This window comes from Azolla caroliniana, unplaced genomic scaffold, assembly GCF_043228905.1.
Source record: "Azolla caroliniana isolate FFs.n. ecotype wild unplaced genomic scaffold, voAzoCaro1.0.p SCAF_20, whole genome shotgun sequence".
Lineage (NCBI taxonomy): Eukaryota > Viridiplantae > Streptophyta > Polypodiopsida > Salviniales > Salviniaceae > Azolla > Azolla caroliniana.
Genome location: NW_028230455.1, coordinates 9,324,049 through 9,347,364, shown reverse-complemented (window position 1 = coordinate 9,347,364; position 23,316 = coordinate 9,324,049). Strand labels below are relative to the sequence as shown.

At 40.3% G+C, this 23,316-nt stretch overlaps 2 protein-coding genes across 2 annotated transcripts; both read right to left on the bottom strand.

The window, feature by feature from the left end:
* Nucleotides 1–203: 203 nt before the first annotated feature.
* GRXS17 (thioredoxin family protein) lies at nt 204–3,077 on the bottom strand. The gene is made up of 3 exons (XM_087335859.1): nt 2,864–3,077; nt 1,975–2,049; nt 204–1,055 (listed from the first exon to the last, which is right to left on the bottom strand). The coding sequence occupies exons 1-3, from the start codon at nt 3,044–3,046 to the stop codon at nt 282–284; spliced, it is 1,032 nt and encodes a 343-aa protein (XP_087191985.1). The 5' UTR covers nt 3,047–3,077; the 3' UTR covers nt 204–281.
* A 3,247-nt stretch (nt 3,078–6,324) lies between these two features.
* LOC147850926 (protein CNGC15b-like) lies at nt 6,325–12,837 on the bottom strand. The gene is made up of 8 exons (XM_087335465.1): nt 12,709–12,837; nt 12,081–12,273; nt 10,658–11,201; nt 10,299–10,502; nt 8,357–8,649; nt 8,116–8,227; nt 7,771–8,007; nt 6,325–7,261 (listed from the first exon to the last, which is right to left on the bottom strand). The coding sequence occupies exons 2-8, from the start codon at nt 12,134–12,136 to the stop codon at nt 6,539–6,541; spliced, it is 2,169 nt and encodes a 722-aa protein (XP_087191591.1). The 5' UTR covers nt 12,137–12,273; nt 12,709–12,837; the 3' UTR covers nt 6,325–6,538.
* Between the last annotated feature and the right edge of the window lie 10,479 nt (nt 12,838–23,316).

The window sequence follows — 23,316 nt, the reverse complement described above, 5'->3', positions numbered from 1 at the left end:
GGTGATGATAGTAGAAAAAAATACTCAACAAGCAAGTCACATTTATGCTAAGCAAATATTATTGGAATTATAAAGTCCATTTTTATGTACATGAAGAATTTAAAAGTTGCACAAACATGCCAAAACAAACATCCAAGCCATTCAATGAGTAAATGGCCATATACTTGGATCGTCTCAAAGAAAAGAGACAATTGACTTCACAATTCAATAGAACAAAAAAAATGTCATTTAAGGAATCCAAGAAACCCTTGATTTGTGAGTTTATAGCTATACTTTCAATCTTACGATAATTCTAATTTGAGTTCGCCATTAGCTTTAAGCTCAAGAATAATGTCACAACCTCCTACAAGCTCACCCTTGTGATAAAGCTGAGGATAAGTTGGCCAGTTGGAATACTTCTTCAACCCTTCTCTGACTTCATTATCACTCAAGATATCAAAAGTATTGAAAGATATATTCTCCTCTCTCAAGGCATTGACAACCTTAGAACTGAACCCACAACGAGGCGCATCTGGTGAACCTTTCATAAACAGCATTGTAGGTGAAGAGTGGATCAAAGCTTTTAATCTTTCCTCTATGATACTACTTTCTTTAGCTTTTATTAATCCTTTTTCAGTAAGCAATTCCTTGAGTTCCCCATTCCCCTGCATTTCAATTATAATGTCGCAACCACCTATAAACTCACCGGAGATGTACAGCTGGGGGAATGTAGGCCAGTTAGAAAATGATTTCATTCCTTGCCTGACCTCTTCATCACGCAAAATGTCAAAACTTCCAATATCGACGTTGTATTCGGTCAATATATCAACCACTTTTCTACTGAAACCACATTTGGGTTCACTAGGAGATCCCTTCATAAACAGCATAACAGGCTTTGATGCCACAATACCCTCTAGCTTTTTCTTTAATAGAACACTTTTATCTGCAGGAGCTTCCTCAAGGACTTCTTCAATCTCGAGTACCTTCTTAGGAAGAGGAGAGCCCACAAACTTTGCTATTTTTTGTGCTAAATCTGCTGGATTAGCACCTTCGAGCTTATCTACCACAACACCATCCTGAAAAAATAACTCCCATGAATGTTGCATATGATACATTAACTTTTCCAAAAAGAGCTATAGATATACACTTTCTATACAAAAGTTACAACTAGAAACACAAAGTTCACTCCTATGCTTCACATTGATACATGGAAACGCTCAATAGAAGTTGCAACGTTTAGTTTTAAAACAGCACAAGACAAGAACCCTCTGAAATGCAGACATAGGTATACATCAATTAAAGAGAAAAATCCAACTAAAGATAATCATAACATTCTGGGCAGTAGCAATTCTAGATTAAGCATCTCTTAGGCGCCTCTTAGAAGTTCATTGATCTTATCCTTGCTCCATTGCTTGGTTAAATGTTTTCAGTTGTCAGTCAGATACATGCATAAAGAACCAAGAAGTTCTTTGCTCAAGGCATAAATTGACATCAACAGAGCAACTTTTAAAGATGAGTCTAACCCAAACAACAACTTATGAGAAGACAGCCCTACATTCAAATGTTTCCCTTATTACACAATCTAAAATTGTTTAGTTTCATATTTCATAACACAGAATAGAGGCATCTATGTCTAGTTTGAACGATTTCATATAGCAAAATGATGAGCTGAGATGAAAAGGGAATCAAATACTAATAGAATGAATAAGCTGCTTATGTTACATCTTGTTTATTTATGCATATGTCCTTATTGACAACTGAAGCCATGCATATTTATGCCATAGAAAACTTTTTCTAATGAGCATCATAAAACAACATTTTCTACTTTATCATATTACATCAGAAAAGAAAATCATGGATAACAAACCTTATTAATTTAAGGGGTCAAATTTAGATCAAATGGAACATTCTATTACACAAGAGAAGAACTGGATAATAAGCCTAAAGAGTATGATAGCATATTGATTTTCTGAAGGTCAGACATATACTACTAACCTTAACAAATACAAAGAATGGGACAGCAACTACGCCAAAATACTCCGAAATTTCTGGGGTCTCTTCAGCTTCAACCTGTGATGTATAGAAATTAACACATAAATGAGAAGAGAAAACATTCAAACATGGAGATATGTTAAAAACGGGAGCACCCAGAGAAGCTCGAGATAGAGAAGGAGGAACCTTCAAAGATGGACAACTATAGAAAAATCAAAAGACATAACCAAACGTTCAGAAAAAACTCTCAGATGAATTATTAATTGAAAAAGACACCTTGATATATGAAAAAACATTGCAAATCTCGAATTTTCCAGTGAGAAAGAGAAAAATGTCCAACAAAGCAATCACAGAATAGTAGCTTTACAGATAAAGGAATGCTAAAGAAAATAATATGTTCGGAAGCAAAGAGAGGATGTTCAAGAAGAAGAGAATCAACCATATAGAAGAAGGCCATAAGACGTTAAAAGGCCCCATCCAAGCTCGAGAAAGATTAGAAGAAGAAGAAGAAGAAGAAAAGGCAAAAACGATGACGAGATGTTGAAAGAAAGGAATTAGATTCCAGTGATGACGAGAGAAGGTTCAAGAAATGCATTGGCATAAGAAAAGACCATCGAATACTGGAGAAACGCTGGACGATTGAGGAGAAACATGGTTAGGAAACACTTAAAAATCTGGAGAAGGATCGAGAAGAATTGGCGGTCCGCAAAGAAACGGAATAAATCTAAAATTCATCCATCCGGCTACGTCATCTAAGAATCCTCGTTTCATGACAATCAGACGCTAGTGCAAAATGCAATCTCTGTGAAATCTCCCAAGAACCTGTCTTTAAACGTAGAACAGGAGAGAAGGAGGGGGCGGCAAAAAAGAAAAAAAGAAACAGCAAGCTTACCCGGTAGAAACGGATGGTAGAGGAAGGGTTCTCTGAGCAGAGGCGGTTGAAGACGAGGTCCATGTGAGGCGAGGCTTCGCACCACGAGGCCCAGAAGTGAAGGATGAGCGATGCGCCTTTCTCTCGCAAGCATTCATCCAGCTCCGACTTGTCGCGGAGTTCAAGCACAGAAGAAGACGCCATAGCCACTCTCAATCTCTCAATCTCTCACTCTCAGTTGAGGCAAACCCTAAACACAGGCCTCCTCCTCTTCTTCCTTAAATCGGCTCTCTGAGTAAACCCTAGAAAAAGAAAGGGGGCAGCAGTGCGGTATTACACAGAGAGCACTGGAGTTCTTAGAAAAAGAGAGAATTTGATTCTTCTTCTTCTTCCTCCTCCTCCTCCCAAAACAAAAGAACAAAAACCAGAGCTAACCAAGAACCCAAAAAAACCTTCACTTACAATATGTATGTATGTATGTCACTTGAAAGTATGTCTCCTGTCGATCATATGTGTGTGATCCATGAACTCTCAAAAATCTATGACCAATTGAAAGTAGACTACTACTTAATGCCCGACTTAATCAGCATATCGCAGGCTCATATGTGTGATCGATGATAAACCCTCTGGAAATCTATGACCAATTGAAAGTAGACTACTTAATGTTTGACTTAATCATATGCGAAGGATCATATGTGCAATCGATGCGATCAATGAACCCTTACAAAAATCTATGACTAATTGAAAGTAGAGTACTTGATGTCGACTAATAATATGTGTGATCTCCATGTTGGTGATTCCCTTCAAACAAAGGTTCTCAACAAATGTCTCATTATGATCTCCATTGATGTGGGACAGTCCATGGGAACAAGGTTGACAACTTGTACTTCAGGATGCCTTAAATGTGGGACTAGTGTTACTAGAGCACAAATAGACACCAAATTGGGACGTGCCATTTGTTGGTGCTTGGTGCGTCATTCAAAAAGCCAATATATCGATGTACCTCTTTACTAATGGCCTCTATAAGGAATTTGGGATCCGCATGAAAAATAATAAGCAAATCCTTTGCATCGTTTTGTGACACATGCTGAATGCTTCTTCATCCTAGGGATATTGCAAGACAAAAGGTTAAAGTATGCCACATAAGGTCCCTTCTTATCCTTGGTCATCTCTAGTTTTGTATGATTATCAACAAGATTTCCTTCAAATCTTATTGATAACCGTACTTGATAAAGCCTTCAAAAAGTTTGAATAAATGAGACATCTTCTCTAGCAATGGTGCCAAACATGTTTGTGTTGTTCTTGTCAGTAAAGTTCAAACTCCAACTTGAGTTGCATCGAATGAATGTCAAATAGAGTGTATCTAGATCAAACAACATCCCACAAATGCCCCTTACCTCCCAACCCTTTATTATACTCCATACTTCTACCATTAATAGTTTTCCTTATTACAACCCACCTACATGCCACATTCTTAGGAATTTGCCCCGAAATAATTGGTACAACAAAGATCATAAAGAGATTTATCGACTATCTTCATACAAACACAACATAAACCTTGGGGAGATTATTCAAAAAATGCTTCATAACCAAATGTGCACTTATGAGGAAACATAATATTGGGATTTATACCATCTCTTCATGAGCAAAGACTTGGCCACCACCCAACTACATATAAGAGACTTTGAAACTATAGCATTCTTATACACATAGCTTGTATCATGCCCACACTAACCCCCTTTACCACAACCATCTCCTAAGTGTCCCATGCAAAAGTATGATTATTAGATAGTCACTTGCTCATAGAGAGCATATATAGCCCACATCATGTTTGAGATAATTTTGGGTGAACATAGTAGTCTTTGTTGGAGACATTCCCTTGGCAGACTCTCAAAGACCTTGCAAAAATCTAACAAACTCTTCATACAATCACTTCTTTTGTGCCTGAACTTGGTTCACCAAGAAATGTAATGTAAGAGTGTGATCAATAGTAGAGAAGGTTATGCTAAAGCCCATTTGGCCTAGGATTCATATATCTTCAACTTTAGCATTAAGTGGATGTGTTCTTTTGCTTAAAGTATTGCTCCATAAAGTTCAGCGAGTGTGTAGATAATCATGATAGTCTCATAGTTCCTTGGTAGAGGCGTTTGAAGTATATGACGACAACAAAAAACACATAGGACGGATCATGGTACTCATGAGTCACAAGTGATTAAGGGGTTCAACAACAATTGCCTCAACATCAGGAACTTGAGACCCAAAAGTTTGGCTCACATCAACGGAGTCGCTTCTTGAAAAGATGCTTACTACAAAGATTATTACGAACTTTTTAAAGGATAGATTCATTCATAGACCAATGTACATGGACATATATCTGTCTCATAGTGCTCATAAACCAATAGGCCAACTCAAAGTTTCGTACCCCACCAACTAGAGATCTAAGTAGGACAAGCACTTTGCATGCTAAGAGCTGAAAGATTTTGCAAATTATGTGAAGGAGAGATCAAACGTAAGGACCATTTTGTGGGTTGGTGCCCAACTTTCAAACACATTAGAGAGAAGCATGGGATCCTTTATGTGGACTCCAACACCATTAATAAATGGAGACATTTTGAGACATGTCTTGCTTGATTTTGTAAAAGCACAAGAAATCAACCCTTGTATTTAGCATGTGGGATGCAACAAACAATAATTGCAAATAATTGATTGCTTCCATAGGTCTTACCTCCACTGACAATGTGGCAATGAAGTCAACAAAAATCGAGACCACAAGTACTAAGATATATGGCATATGACAATACATGGAGATCATTGCTCGCCATGTCTTATCTACACAAGACTAGATGCACTTGTAAACTTCGTGATAGCCTCATTTTACAGTACCAACCAACCTCGAATATAAAGTCCAGTCACTACTACTCTCAACATATTATTTATGCCGTTAACATCATGATCATGATGCTTTAGGAAACTTTAGACGTTATTTTTGTTTAGTATTGATGACACGAATTCACTGATATTGTAATCATGGTTTGCCTCATATACCCATTTTGGTCACCACATGATATATCATAGGGGTGACTTTTCCATCCTCACTCAAATTGGTACATGCCCTCTTGAATTATGACAGCATATATAATCAAAATGCTCCATACACTATTTAGTTTTCACAGTTGACTCACCAAAATTGGAACCCATGGTATTACGTTTCACAGTTGACTCACCAAATTTGGAACCCATGGTATTTACTTTTCATAGTTGACTCACCAAACTCCGAACCCATTGTATTACTTTTCACAGTTGACTCACCAAATTTGGAACCCACAGAAGCAAGTTGCTTTGTCCACGACAATGTCATCAATGCCATGTGATAACATCATCTACTCTTGAACGAAGTGGGCAACGCAATTATTCAAGACTCCGAAGAAACTAGCTAGCCATAAGACATTAGTTGGGCAAAATGTATCAAGTACAAAGAATGTTTTGAAGCATGCCTAGTTAGAATATATCACATACTCGCATCATGACCCCAAAGACATATACAATGTGCACCATCATATGAAAAGACTTCCAGTCTATGCAATAAAAATATAATGGCCATGATGATCTAGTTTTGCAGAAAGCAATAATGAACTTCAAAATAAAGCTTGTAGTCAGATTTTGCTTTATGTACATTATCAAAAAAAGAAAAAAAACTTAATCACCTTCCTCTGCAGAGAAGTCGGGCTCAGGTGGCTTCATTAACTTCACGTGTGAGAGATTCTCCTCCACAGCCTGAAGACCCCGTAACCTATGTATTGCACGCATCGTATTTGCAGCAAAACGCGCAGCAAAGAAGGCACCCCCATAGCTAACATTAGCCATTGGATTATTATTCTCCTCATGTACATATGTTTCCAACAGTTCTTCTCCTTCTGCTTGTTCTTCTACTTGTTTCATTTCCAAAAGCTTCCGCCTCTTGTACCTACGCCAAGCTACTTGTATAGAAGAAGCTGCCCATGTCCGCCATTGCTGTGAGTGATTGCGTAATGTATGTTGTACTTGCTTACTATGAAGTCGTCGGAACTGCGATGCCACGAACTTGAGATCATCTGAAGCTAAAGCAAATGCTTCCACCTCTGTCTCTGCTTGCACTGACCTTGTAGACAAAGGGAGATTTTTATCTGATTTCGGGTCCAACGCCCATGGGAGAAGCTCTTCGCCACAAAAGTCACCTGGTTTCAGTTCAGCCACATTCAGGAACCCTGTTCTACCTCCATCAGTTGTTTGGCTCTTCAAGTGACCACGAATAATCAAAAGCATCTCATTAACTGGTTCCCCTTCATTGACCACACATGTTTCCTTTGTAAAAAGAGTGGGCTGGAGACGCTCACAAATAGCATCCAGGAGACGCTCATCCATGCTTGCAAATAAAGGAACCTGTAAAAAGCATGAATATGGGGATATTAATACAGCTAGTAATTTGTCCAATAGCGCAGACATGTAAGCTTTTCGATGAAAGTATGACAGTGGGAGTACTACTTTAGTAGTAAGTTGTCCAATAACATGAAAATGGAAGTTTTTCAGGTGAAAGCACGAAAATGTGAACAACATTATAGAGAGGAATCCCTCCAATGAGACCTTCCAAAAATAGTTGTCAGAAAAGAACGCAATTTAATGATGTGACATGAATGTCTAGGAATACAAAATTGTAGCACAATTCAGGTATCAATGTTGGGTGTAAGATATTGACATGCACATGACTCGAGAACAGAGCTGGAATTGGTTAGAGAACAAATCCCTTTGTATGATTTGTTACTGACAGCTAGCTACCATTACGACCAGCTATGTCTTGAATACAACTATTTGGTCCCATTTTTATGCTTCCACCCTTTTCGGTTGACATACAATCCTGTAAACAAAAGAGAAGGGCTAAGAGAATACAATACCCCTTTCACAAGTTTCAAACATAGATGTCTTTTAATATCTCGGCGTAGGTCCTTGGGCAAGGTTTCAACCAACTCTTTCTCTTTGACACCTCTGGTCTCTAACCATTTATATTGCTCATAACTATGTACACGTTCACGTAACTGTTGAGGGAGCTGCCGATGCTGCATCCACTGATCCATATCCCGCCTCTTTAGCCTCATCTCTTCCAATCTCACAGTCAGTGATTGCAAGTATGTCTGTAAATCATTTTATAATCTTATAACAACAACTTCAAGGTATAAACCTTAAACAAACTCAACTTTTGGTCATAACAAAAGAAAATAACTCCAAAGTCCAAACAATACCTGCATGTTACCAATTAAACGAGCAAATAAAGTAAGCCCACTAATGGCAATGATGATTGAAAAGATCACCTCCCCAACAAAAGAGCTTGTATTCAAGCCTTGCCCCAACGTGCTGCAAATTGTACGGATCCATTATAAACTTTTCATTCATTATTAGCATTCATTAATTCAATATAATGTCTAATTGAGTGCACCATTAAAACTTAACACGATAGGGAAGAGTAAACGACACAAGCCTAACCTCAAATTTTGAAGGCCCCACCAGAAACAGAAAAGATACTTGATAGTAAAAGTATCCATAGATGTGATATTATGTGTAATCGCATTTGCATAAATCCCAAAGTTGAAACCCCCAACATTATTCGGATTACATGTTTCTTGAGGAACAGTCCTATTCCATAGATTTCTCTGAGGATCATTTATGGTGCTACAATCAAGATACCCTTTCCGGAAAACAGTTTGGTCTGCTGAGTTATATGCCCAGCAGGTGTCTTGTCGCTCCACTGTAAGTAGATACCAAGACGCACCAAAGAACTGAAAAGAGTTGAATACAAATGAGTTAGCACTATTCTTGTTTGATAGCAATTTTACTATCATCATCTGTCTGCAAGGCCTGACTGATTATAAAGCAGGAAAAACTCATTTCTCTGCCTCGATCATGTAACTTTATATTAGTATGGTAACAATAACTCAGAACCTTAGAAAGTTAAGCCATGGAACAAGTTATAGGCAATAAGGAACTAGCTACAACTTATGAGCATTCAAAGGCTTCACAGTGTTCTCATATTCCTTCATACATGCAAAGATTTGGGGCCTCAAAATTATAACATTAAATAAAACTCCCAGGGAGGAGCAAGGAGACTCACAAGCTATAGAAACCACATTTCCCAGCCACCCTGCCCATCAAAAAGGGGGAGAGAGGGAAATGCCACATGAACCATGAGGGTGAGATCACCAAAGTCAAGTTTAGCAACATTTTTATCAGTGAGGACATGATCTTGAAAAGGAAGTTGTGAATAACCCATACATATCAGTTGGGAAGCTGAAATTGAAAGAGGAGAGAAAAGCCACCAGAGGATAAAAGGAGATTGGAGGGTGGATGAGAAAAAGCATGTAGCCACTACCTCTGTTGTCTAAATATGAAGTGAGAGATTTCCATTGAAGAAAGAACCACATAGCTCTGCAACACAAGTCAACAAATCTCAGACAATTTCTGCTTCCTTTTTCAACCGATCCTCTTTAATGGTGATAATGGTGATTTTATATGTTGCATCTATTGTCTACACACTATGTTTGTGATGGTGACGATGGCCTTTATAGTCTCTTATATGACATCTTTTTGGGATTTAAAGCTAGAGTCTCAGGAGAACATTTTTTCTTCATTTAATCTAGTTTATACTTGGTGTAATGAAGAACAGGAAGTTGGTTATCAATGACGCTATTTACCCCTGACCTTATCTTGCTTTATCCTTATCTTTTTACTCTCAACTGCACTAATTAGTAATATCTATCTCCATTCAAAAAATACAAATAATTAAAACTTTAGTTTTGGGCATTGTTTGCAGATCTTGCAGGTCAGAGCTTGGATAGTATGGAGCAACCATACAGACTTCTTGTGATTACCTCCCTCTCTTTATAGTTAACAAGTTACAATCTACCAATAAAATGAACAGAATGCATGGATCTCTACAATCCACTTTAGATGCCTTTATTTCAGGGCCATTATTCTTTGCTTCAACATTGCTATAATTCATACTTAGCCTTCCATCATCATGAACATGTCTGCCTCTATCATGTGTTGAAGATGATAATGGCCTCTTAACTCTAGAAACAGCAAAATATTAGCCTTATTGTACATCTCTCTCACTAATAACCCAAATCCAGGGAATACAGCTTTAATTTTAGTCCATATCCCATTTGAGTTTCTACCAGGAAATTCCAGAGCCATACAAAGCCAACACAAGAAGCAGCCAAAACAACCAGATGTTCACCTAATAAAATGAAGCTATTGATATCTTCACAGAAATTTCAATGCATAAACAACTAAAGTAAATTCATTAAAATTTTGGGAATAGAAATGCAAAGAAGTAATTTAATGAGCAGTAGAGCCTTTGCTTCACAGAGCTATGATAGTTTGATGATTTGGACTGAAACAGATTTAAATGTGTCCGAAGAAATCATACGTGACTGATCAATATATAGAGAAGTAAATTGTAAGCAGCTCCTGACCAAGCCGTCTCAGCAACCCGACCTGATGATTTTCCAATTTGTTGAAACAGTGGGTACAATCTTGGTGCAAGTTGAAACAATATAATAAACCACAATGCAATTTTTGCCCTCCGTGCAGCCGATCCATTTAATGCAGGAATGACAGCCCATATCATGACCTGGAAACCAAATTAACTACATCTATATTACAAATAGATAAAATAAACTTATTGAATTTAACAAAATAAAGAAAAAAAAATGAGAGCATTTTTCAGTGGTTTTTCATAAGGAACTCCCAAGATAACAAAAACACAAGACTTTGAATTAAACATGCCTGTGGAAGTGGTACAATTGCAATAAAATCTATAATAAAATTCCCTTTGAGATAACATTTTGCTATCAGGTCTAGATTGGTGACGAGCTCTCCCCTACCAAGGATGCGTGAAGATGGAACAATATAACCTGTACGGAACTGGATCATGATGTGAAATAAATGGAAGAGGTCTGTAATGCTTCTAAGTATTGTAACCACAATTCTCAACTTGTTATCAACTTCCAGGCACAAGTTTTCATTCACTTTAGGCAAATAATAAAAGAGGGGATCAATGAAGAGCGTAGCCAGACACACGAAAACGAAAACTCGGTTCCATCTGTGCAGAAACCTGTCTCTTGGATCCCAAACACTACTCTGATTTGACTCATCACCTTCTGAATGTACCTTTGCAGTTCCAAACTCAAAAGACTTGTCAAGTTTACTCAAGGTTGCACTCTGTCTTTCAGGATTTTGTTTTGTTCCATAGCCTTGGTATTGATTATTTTCAATTTCAAATGCAAACTTATCAGGTGAATCCATATTTGCGACAGCATTGTTGTGGAATCTGCAAAAGTGCGCCATCAGATTGAGACGTAAATTATCATAAATGAAATTATGGCCAGCATGATATAAAGAGGCACTCAATAAAGAGACCCGCCTTCTGATATGCAGCTTACCCACATCATACATGCAATGTGAAGGCGTACTGAAAGCTACCATATCAAACAAAATCTAATGTGCTTAAGAGATGGCATTTCTGTGTTTCTACATAAACTACATGTAGGAAACATTTTTCAAACCTGCAATCTTTAAAGACAGAAGCGTAATTGGTGCAACATTCATCACTGATAAGAGCATTTATGTAAATTCAGGTTTTAAATTAGAATGTGCAGACCACAAGAGAAACTTGAAGTGAGGCTATGCAACAAATGCCAAACAAAGCAAATTCTCAATCACAACATCCACCAACCTGCCTTCCTGAGATTTTTTCTTACAGTTATAATTTAACATCGATGGTGCATTCGCAATTGATGGAAATGGCAATGTACTTGTTTAGATCAATATTGTCAACATAATCTAAAACTCCCTTTCTAAGAACTTTTCATGTGAGCTTTTTTATATTTATAATTTAGTATATTATTAGTGTGTGGATGTTTTTCTTTAGGGAAAAAAATGCATGCACGCCCTCAAATATCCACAATTCCCTGCAAACTGTTTGGAGAATGGAGTTAAGACTCCTTTATTAACACTGAAATTCAAAATCTCTTAATACACTGAATTTAATTAAACTTAGTCGATGTAAGCAACACTGTCTAAGAATCTATACCGCGTGTACTGTGAAGACACGACAAGTCTCCATCAAATCAAGAAACAAAAACCTACTTTACTGAATGAACAATATGTATGAAACTCATTTAACGTCTATGAGATTCATATGCATTACCTGACAAATCTTTTGCTTTTCCCATCCATTTTTGTAAACTTTCTCTCCTGAAACATATCTGAATACTTTTTTACAGTATTATTAACCTTGACTTTCAAAACAAATTGTCCTTGTTTTGAAGAATCAAAGAGCAGAGAACATCTCAATGTTGACTTCCTTTTGCCAATATGTACCCATTATTCTCCAGAACAACCTGCCAAGGCAATATCCAATCTTCCGTTTAACAATAATAGAAATGAGGTAAAAGGTAAATCACAAGACGCTATGAGAGCATAATCAATGAGATTCCTCAATGAAGAACAAACGAAGGAAAAAGGTAAATCTAAAGAAACTAGTAAGAAATCTAATATAATAAACCTTAAATGAGCAGAGAATACAAAAGGCAGAATTTCAGTGAATGTGGGAAAAAGTCATCTATTTTAAAAAAGGAGCAAGAAATAGAAAAACTGAAGCAAAACAGAAGAAAGAAAGGGGGGAAAGCTAATTCGTAATGAAGAACAATGGGAACAATCAGAACTCAAATCAGAAGAAAATAAAAGCAAGCTCTAATCTATGAAAGACCTGAAATGAAGAATTAATCAGACAAGCAAGACAATGGAATAGATCTTTGCAATGGGTTCCTTCTTACTTGTACCACTGATGGATAGCAGGAGAAGAGATCTAGTGGGCGAATTGTGGAAGAATCTCTTTCTATGAGTGTAAAGAATAGGCAGCCAAATCCGCATAGAGCTCAGGGATCAGAACTGTGGAAGGAAAACTTGCAAAATGAAATCAGATGAAGAACATAAAGGCGCATAGATAGATAGATAAGTAATCAGATACAAAAAGGAAAGCCATGACAAAGTCTTCGGGGTCATCCTCTGAGTGAGTGGGGAAAAGTCCTCATCCATCTCCATGGACCCATGTAGGCAGGGCTCTATCTCTCTTTTTTGGTCTTCCATTTTGGCCTCTTAAAAGACCTTAATCTCTCTCTAATTATAATTAGTTTACCCTAATGGTAAGTCATTACACTACCATAGCACTACAACTACATCTAGGGTTTCGAAGCCCATATTTTCTCACCTCTCTATTACTCCATAGATATCTCTTACTTCATTCCATAGATATCTCTTATTTCACTAGATGCCACTGAATGTGGAATGTAGGGGTTGAACCCATGACCACCTGGTCCACATTGCGCAACCTTACCAACTGAGCTATATCCATCTCTCTCTCGCTCTCTCTAAACGACAAATTGGATCAAACCTTTACATAAAGGCGGAGATGTAAATAATGTAAACAACTATCGAACCATCATGGGTGGCTCATTAATGGCAAAACTATTTGGATGTATAATGGAATCAAAGATAAGTGTATGGGTAGAAAAAAATGGTAAGAGAGCTTATGGACAAACTGGTTTTTGAAAACACCATAACACCATTGATCATCTTGTCACTCTTCAAGTATTAATGGAGGAAAGTCGCATTAGAGGTAAAGGTTTATATTGTTGCTTTGTAGACTTCAAGAAAACTTTTGATATGGTACCTCGTGAGCATCTTTGGAGGCGGATGGAAGAACTTGAGGTGCCAAGTGGATATATGCTTGCAATTTCCTGAATATATGAGAAGGTTATATGTTGTGTGCGTATGAAAGATAGACTTTCAGATTTTTTCAATAGCATTATTGGTGTTAAGCAAGGATGCCCACTCTCACCAACATTATTTGGTCTATGCATTGATGAATTAGAAGAAATGGTTACCAAGCTTGTAAAGGAAGAATGTGTTGAAGAAGTTGCCATTGGGAATGTTGTGATTATGCTTTTATTATATGCGGATGATGTAGTGTTTTTTGCAAATACTTCAGGAGATGCACAAAAGCTTATGAAGGCATTGGAAAAAATTTGCATGCATACTAGATTAAGTGTCAATAGCTCTAAAACAAAGATTATGCTTGTGAAGAGTCAAAAAAGAGATAAACCATGCATTATGTACAACAATGAGCCACTTGAATGTGTGGAAAGCTTCAAATATCTTGGCCTTGAAGTTCCTTCAAATCATAAATGGAATGAATGTGCTACACGCCGCTGAGAGGCGGGTAAGCGAGCATATTATGCATTTGAGAACACATGCAATCTTGGAGATATTAAGTGTTGGGTCCTCAAGAAATATCTTTTTGACACTTTGGTGACCCCGGTTCTTCTCTATGGGGTGGAAATATGGGGCGGTAGCATCCCTAAATCTATGTGGAAAGAGTTTGAAAATGTCCAAAAGCAAAGTTAAGAAACAAGCGCCCTACACCCTCCTCCTCCTTGAGACGGGATCGCTCCCCATTGAGATCATCCAAAAACAAAGTTAAGAAACAAGCGCCCTACACCCTCCTCCTCCTTGAGACGGGATCGCTCCCCATTGAGATCATGGTCATGGAAAGGGTTGTTGAATACATGCTTAAGGTTCAAAAAAGCCCCTCACATCGACTTCCTAGAATTGCATGGGAAGCAAGCAAAAAGACCCAAAAGACACATAAAAGCAAAATTTTGTGTTCCGGTTGGATGCAAGATTTAGAAAAATGGTTTGGTAGATGGGATGCAAGACACTTGCTTCATGATGCGTCACTAGATTCCTCTATAAATGAGGCCTTTTTGCAATGCCAATGTATCATGACATGGGACAAATGTGGTGGCTCACGCTTCACACATTATATTACAAATGTTGCACCTAACTACAAAACCATATTCTTCGCGGAACAAGGAAGCCATACACATCGATAGATGTTAGAGCCCATCCCGATATCTACCATTCGAACCATTGCTTCCATGCGACTTAGGTTGCACACATTGAGATGTGAGACGGGGCGTTGGGGCACAAGTGATGAGAGTGGCTGGCTATGCACACTTTGCCCTAAACAAGCTCGAGAGTCTGAGTATCACACTTTGATACAATGCTCTACCTTTGATCATATTTGACCATGCTTTCCACATCTCTTCGATCGAGCTCAATCCTTGCACGAATTTCTCTCATAACCACGATGTTCACTCTCGATTGCAACATTCATTGGTAAAGTTCTTGAACATTGAGAGTCGCTACTCACCTTCACCCGTATCACGTGAAATGTAATATTTTTGGTCTCATAGGTCATATTTGACCTCCGAAGACGATAATATAATCTATTTCTCTCTCTCTCTCTCTCTCTCTCTGAATGGTAAAAACACACAATTATATTAACAACGGGTTTAAACTTGTTAAATGTCTGATAAGTTCTTCCAAATGATACACGTTGTAGGGCATTTAATCAACCCACGTGTATTTGTCCTCCAAGGGAATGGTGCAAAAGAAATAAACACATGCCCGACCCTAGTCCATGTCTCTTTAAGGTTGAACCTAATGGGAACCCACCAATCAATCATGACTCTCCATATGAATAACTTTTGCACGATATGGCAATTAGGAATGCCAACCACGTTGTACTAATATTTTTCACCACCTTGCATCGAGCTACATACATTCCACAAATTTTTTGCTTTAGGAGATAGCCGATGCCATTGCATGATGATACAATATATTTGTGGTGACCAGTAACAAGCGTGTACCATCTTCTAACCGCCAATCCACCCAAGGTGCAACATTTATTTTCAATGGAAACGATGGTATATCTTGTAATTTCTCCCAACTAAATTTGTAAATTGGGTGAATACATAACCATCATTTTCCATCTTTAAATTTTGACAACCTTTGAAATTCATTATCAACCACATCTCCCAAATGTATGATGCCCAATCGAAATAAACAATTGAATTGAGATCTCAGATTCCCTTTTCCTTGTCAATACAACACTTGAGAAGAAACAAGCAATTCATTTTGTCACGAATTACAAAATTCTCGATCACTTGATGGTGCACACTCAAAAAAAGATAATGCATCTTGCCATGGCCTTACCAATTGTTGCTTGCATACATAATGTCAAATCTTTAGAGGAATACATCCATTGAGTAATGGCCACCACGATGCTTGAATCTTTGTTTTCCCATTCACCAACCTATTGTACTCAATAAAATATTGCATCATAGATATCCATAGTTGAACTTGTTGACACATATCTTGTAATAATGCAAATCTACAAGCCATCAAATGTATTTCCAAATCCAATATTGTTGCACCACCTAACTGTTTGGGAGTAGCCACATGGTCCCATGAAATCCATGTAACTCCTATTGTTTCTCCCTTCCACCACAACATGAATCGAAGAGGTTGCGACAATATTTGTAATGCCTTCTTAGTCCAAATTAGCAATAGTAAAAATATAATAACATGGGAATCAAGATACATTGTACCACTTTGAGTCATACATGGAAGGGGCATAATTGAGATTTCCAAATCATAAATTTGTCTTTGAATTTACTACCAATCTAGTCAATCAATTGTACTTTGCAACATCAACACCCAATGGATACCCCAAATGCTGACAAATTGATCATTGTGTAACAACTAACAATCGGCAACGGTTCTGAACTGAACCGCAAAACTACGGCTTAACGGTTTAAATAGTTCGGTTTCGGTTCAGTTCAGGTTTAGGTTTTTTTAAATGGTTTAGTTCAGTTTCAACAGTCAAAAACCGCAATTTGAATGGTTTAATGGTTTTTTATTATTATTTATTTATTATTTTTAAAGTTTTAACAATTTATAAACAATGTTTTCATTTTTAGACCTTATTCTCACATTTTAGGAACCTCTTTAAAAAATTTAAAATTTTAAAAAAATGAAAGATTTTAAAATTTAAAATATTGTAATGTGCACAATTCAAGTTTCCTTTTCCCCTCCTGGTCTCTTGGTAGGCACCTCTATTTATAAGGTTTCCCACCGTTTCTTGGATCTAACCCTAGTTAGTTACAAGGTTTGTTGGTTCCTCTTGGGACCAAAATATCTAGTTTGGTTCCCACACATGACACCTCCCCCGTTTAGGAAAAATTATAGATTAGGACTTGTCACTTTCTTTTCTTTCCTTTTCTCTACTGTGCAGCGAGGGCTTTTGGGCTTTTGACTACTGAAGACATTGTGCAACGCCTATCAAGGATGTTGACTGTGGCACTGTCGATGGTGCAACGGTTCTGGGCGGCTATGGTTTGATGCAGAGTGAAGGAGGTGCCTGCACCTCGATTGTGGAGACATCCAGGTGTGTCGATGGCTGCGACGGTCCCGTGGAGTCCTCGTTGGTGTCTTCGGGGTGGAGGTTCTTAGTTGGGGAAGGTATGCGCCTAATCCGTGAGACATGTGCAACTGTTTCCGTCAATTTATCGACTCGGCGCAACCGGTATGTGTTTGAGCTAATGCACGCTATGATCTTGTATGGTCCTAACCATCTGTGCATGAATGATTCATGTAAAAGAATACGTGTATGGAAGCGTATGCGAAAGACACAATGTACACGCTTCGGAAGTATGATAGTTCGGTAAAACATAGAAATCATAGAGAAGGAGAGGGAGAGACAGAGAGAGCAGAAAACGAAACTATATTCAAAAATAATTCTCTGTATGTTCTCTGTACATACTTCGTGCTCAGTGAGCACCTTTTATACAAGCCCTGACTATTGGGCTAACACAAGTACTTATAGTACTTGACTGCTCATAAATAAGCATCCTACACTTACTCCCTAAATTATTCCTTATGAGGAATAACATTCTAACAACCTCTTGGTTTACACACCGCCACGACCATATTGTGCGTACGGTTTTACGCACCCAGTCTATGCACTGGGTTACACACCCAATGTTGAGCTTGTCTCTCAACACTCCCCCTCAAGCTCAACTTGAGGTTCCATCTGCTTTTCCGGATCTTCGCTCCAGCCTCTCCTGGCTTCACGCCTCACTCACGCTCCTTGACCCGTTCGATTTTGCGTGCTACGACCCTTCTGGTCGGCTTGTCTGCTCACGTGGCCCTTGTCAGCTCCCTTGTTGTCGTAGTGTTGGCGCCTCTTCCACTGCCCTTTCCTTCGCTTGGCCCTTACTTGATTCAACATGTCCGAATTGAACATTTCGATTGAATCGGTCACTACCTATTCAATTCCACTTTCACTCGAATTGGCTGTCTCCAATTCGTCTTCTGTTTTCAGGCCCTTGACAACATTAGACCACGTCTTGGTCTTGGCCTTTACGCCCTTCTTGCCTGTATTTCCCCTTTGTTCGGCTATCTTCGGCTCTTTCTTGCCAGTTCCATTTTATTGCCAATCGGTTTTTGGGAATTTGGCCACATTTATCCATCTAGACAAAGTGGCCAAAGTGCTTTTAGCACAAATGAAAAAATAAGGGATCTCAATGTGCTTATATAGCCAGGGCCTTAACTTTCCTATCTATGTGGGATATTTCACAGTTTTCTTTTTCTTTTTGCAAAACTTCATACCCACATAAGTTGACACTTAAATGTCTGTTTCTTATGTAGTAAAGTGCATCCGAAAGCTCTTCAAGACCTCCATCCTTTTATAGTTTTATGTGATTTTCACACCATTGCCGAAAATCTTCATGACAACGTAGCGACAATCGCCCCTTGATATTCGGCCTCTGTGCTCGACAACGCTACTGTCGACTGCTTCTTACTGCTCCACATGATCGCTGCACTTCCCAATGAGAATGCATATCCGGATGTGGATCTACGATCATGGGCATTTTTGGCCCAATCGACATCCGTGTAGCCCACTTATTGTTCGGCTACGCTTGCCCGATATAGCAATGCCATGTCTTTCGTGTTGTTGACATATCTTAATATCCTTTGAGCGTACTGAAAGTGTTCAGCCGTGGGTTGCGACATAAATTGACTGATCAAGCCAAACGGGTAACTGAGATCTAGATGAGTGATCGTCAAGTAGATGAGGCTTCCGACGATTTGTCAGAACCGTGTTGGGTCGCATGCCTTTCCCGAATCTCGGTGAAGCTTTACATTTCTATCCAGAGGGGTCGAGATGGGCTTACAATCTGCCATCCTAAACTTGAAAAGTATGTTCAGTGCGTAATGACGTTGGCTTATTAATATGCCTTCGGGGGAGCGGATCACCTAATTCCGAGAAAGTAATGAAGGTCTCCAAGATCCTTCATTTCGAAAGGTGTCACAAGTTGAGACTTGACATGATTGATTTCTTCCAGGTCGGCACCGGCGATGACTAAATCATCAACATAAAGTAAAAGACAAACTGATCCATGTCGACCTTACCGAACATATAATGAAGAGTCTGACTTGGACGTCGTAAACCCCATTCTATGCAACTCTTGCGTAATCTTTGCGTTCCAAGCTCACGGGGGTTGTTTAAGTCCGTATAATGCCTTCTTCAATCTGCAGATTGCCGAAGTGTTCTGTTTGGATAGAAATCCGAGGGGCTGTACCATGTACACCTATTCCTCAAGATCACCTTGCAAGAGGCATTCTTTACATCCATCTGATGTAGATGCCACCCCATCGCCGCTGTTACGGCTAGCAGAACTCGCACGGTAGTCATCTTTGCGACTGGTGCGAAGGTCTCATCGTAATCGACGATGTGTTTCTACGCATAGCCTTTCGCAACCAAATGGGCCTTATATCTGTTGACCGAGCCGTCGGTGTTGTATTTCACCTTAAACACCCATTTGCATTTGATCGGCTTAACACCTTTACGTGCGTCAACCAGATCCCAAGTCTCGTTGTCCGATAAAGCGCGCATCTCTTCCTCCATCTCGGCATGCCAATTTGTATCTTTCGCCGCTTCTGCGTAGCTCTCCGGCTCATGCACTTCCGCCACTCGTGTCATGTACGCGTAATGGTGCACCATGTATTCATTATACTCGTATCTTTTTACGGGGTTCTTCAGGCGGGTAGATCGGCGTAATTCGTGATTACCCAATTTCATGACCTTTTCAGTTGATTTCGACCTCTTTCGTGGAGGTTCCTTCTCGATTGGGCCGAAGTTAGATTTGCTCCAACCTGACTCGACATTGCCGAAATCGTATTCCGACATTTTCTTCTTCCCTTTTTCTTTACGCGGAAACCGTTGTCGTGAAAATTTCCGGCTACAGTGAGAAACTCGGGTGGGACAAATAAAATGGGGATGTGCAACATTGCACATGCACTTGTAAATTTGTATAATGAGAATAAGATAACAAAATGTAAGGGGAAGGGTAATAATCTAAGGTGCTAAAGGTGCACCATGAGGTTCATAGAGGCATAAAGGTGATGTGCACTTTGTAGACTAGAGGAAAGTACATGAAGAATGGGTGTAGGGAGTAGTGGGCATTGAGTGTGAATGTGAGAGAAGAGAGAGTTAAAGGCCCACCGATTTAAGATAAAGGAAAAATATTCCCCATTGAAAGAAGGTGATTTGATCTCTCCTTTTGTAATGTGCCTCACCCCTTACTACTATAAAAGGGAGTGAGGGGTCTCTTGTGAAGGGGTTGCCTATTTTGAGTGAGGAGGGGCTTCCACTTTTGGGGTTTTCTTTGGGGAGTCGCCATTTTGTTGTTTCGGGGTAGACCATTAGGGTTTTAATGATCCCTATTTCGTTTTAGGGTTTGGGGTTTTAGGATCTCGTTTTAGGGTTTGATTCATTCTTCTTCTTCTTCTTTACCTATCCGGTTAGGGTTTCTTGTAGTCGTTTGGTTTGGCATATGCGGCCATGGTTGTAATCATTTACGGATTCTTAATATAATTTGTTTGTGTATCTTGCCTCCATCTATTTCTTGTTCAATATTAATGTCTTATTCTTTCTCCTCTGCTCTTGAGCGAAGCTCCCATTTCTCCTCTACTCCCTAGTCCAAGACCCTGTGGTCCCGCCTAGGATCCTACACGGACTCGCGGATTTCCCCGACATAATTTGGTGAACCTGACGTGAAGAGGCAGCAAGGGAGGATAGAGATGGAAGACAAAGACTTCGACTTCGCGAAGATAATGGCGAAGATTGTGATGGATGCCGGACGAAAGAAGGCGAGGCGAGATGTGGCTCAACAAGCCTTCAAGAGGGTGGTCGATCGAGTCAGCCGGTTCAACGGGGACAATGTCCCGAGATTCTTAGAAGCGTACAATGCCTAGATGACGAAGAGGGGCGTGGATGAAGTAATGAGGCTAGAATATATTTTTCGAGTGGAGATCATATTGACACACAAAGAGGTCACGGAGCTTCGAGGAGCTCACGAGTCGTGGGAGTCCTTTGAGGGAACTCTATTGGAGGCGTACGGGTACACGAAACCGGAGTGGGTATGCCGGCAACATGATGAGAAGCAATCGGCCACAACACGGCCCACAAGCGGCGGAGAAGAGAGGGTGGTGAGTGACTTTGCACTACCGCCGGAGGAGAGCTTGACACGTGATGGATCGGAGGAGTACGACCTAGAGGCGTTGGTAGGGGAGGTGTACAAGATCGTGAAGTCGAAGATCGAAGCCGAAGAAGGGTTTATTATGGAGTCGGGCTCGAGAGGATCGGAGGATGCGGAGAAAGAAGCCTCCCTATGCGTGGATAACGAGGCCTATGCGAAGGCCAAAAGAGCGTGCAACGACGACAATGTGGGAGAGGGTGCGGAGCAAGCGACCCTCTCGTCTTGCGGAAAGGAGATGGCCATGGATGAGGCCGGAGACTACGGAGCGGGGAGCGCCACTTCGAGAGTGGGCGGAAGTTTCGGGGTACGATTGCTTGAAACATCAAATGGGGAGGAAGCAAGCGTAATCGAGGCTTGCGCGATCAGAGACGGGGTAGCCACGGACAACGACGTCCGGGTGGAGGTGGCTACGGACATGACAAGCGATGGTGCCGGGACCTTGCCCACACTGATTCTTGAGACTCCGGCGGTTGGCCACGAGGGCCCACGTAAGACCCGAGAGACGGAAGGCGGTAGTGGAAAGGTGGGTGATTGAGACGACGATGAGGAAGATTGTAGTTGACGAGGAGAGATCCCTCGACACCGGTGCTGGAGACTACGACGGTTGCGCTCGAGTGCGAACATAAGACCGGAGAGATGGGTGGTGGCCGTGAGGAGGCGTGGCCTGGAGCGGGCACATACAAAGAGGAGGACGTCCGGCCCGGAACGGGCATATATAAAGGGACCGAAGGAGGGGTCGGGAGTGGCAACAGTGTTTGGGAGGACTGATCGAGGAAGAAGGTGCAAGCGTAAGATATGGTGGATCGGATGGAGCCGACGGCTCGCAGACGTGCGACGGATAGGATGGGAGGCTACGGCGGTTCATGTGGGAAGGACGAGCATGCTCGGAATGGAAGACGAAGTCGAGAAAGGTCAACGAGGATAGCCGCAGAGGCGAGCTCCTGGAAGTCGACGGATCGAGGTCGGTAGGAGTCGGCAAGGCGGTCGGGTGTCGGGACGGCGGAGGACCCGGTTGATCACCGTCGCCGAAATCTCTCACCTCTTGATCGACCAACAATCAAAAACATTGTGACCGGCTTTTCTGCAGTGGGTGCAGAATTCGCCTGATTGCCTCGTTCTCAACTTCGACCGGTCACCCCTTGTTTTTATCGACTATGATTTTGACCGGTTCTATTGGCTTGTTCTCCTGATCGACTCGGTCGGTCGATTGTCTCAATCGAGTGGTGGGCTTCTGCTGATTCGTCGATGGTGAGTCCCATCAATTTTCGCCGAATATCCTCGGTGAGGACTTGGCCGATCGTCTCATCTAGATTTAGGATCGGACGGCTATTGGCAAATGTCGTGCAGAATACCTCCCAACTTGTCGGCAAGCTCGATAGGAGGGCAAAGGCTTTAAACTTCTTCTTTGAAGTTAATCCCTTGCAAGGAGAGTTCAGATAACACCCGACTGAAGGTGTTGATGTGGGAGGTTGCAGGATTCGACTCTCTAATCTTCATATGGAATAGATGTCGAATCAATATGAGTTCCGATGAGGAGGACATCTTTTCGTACATTGCATGCAACTTCTCCCATAACGAGAAAGTTGTTGTCTCCTTGGCCATGCTGAAGTAGGCATTTTTGGCCAGGTGCATTCGGATGGTGGATCGCGCGATTTCGTCTATGGATCTTCATTTTTCGGTTGTCATCGAAGCGGGCTTTTCGTTATGTCAAATGGCTTCTACTTGTCTTATAATGATCAGCACATCCTAGAAAGCAAAAATTTTGCCATCGAACTTTCGGATTTCAACTCCTGTTCCGGATGTTGAAGCCATGTTCCTTTTTGAAAGTGAGATTTATTTTTTTGACCTTGTCTTCTTTTTCAGCTTCCTATGTTGCTTTCATTGTCATTGAACAAGTCGCTCTAATACCACTTGATGGAATGAATGCGCAGAAGT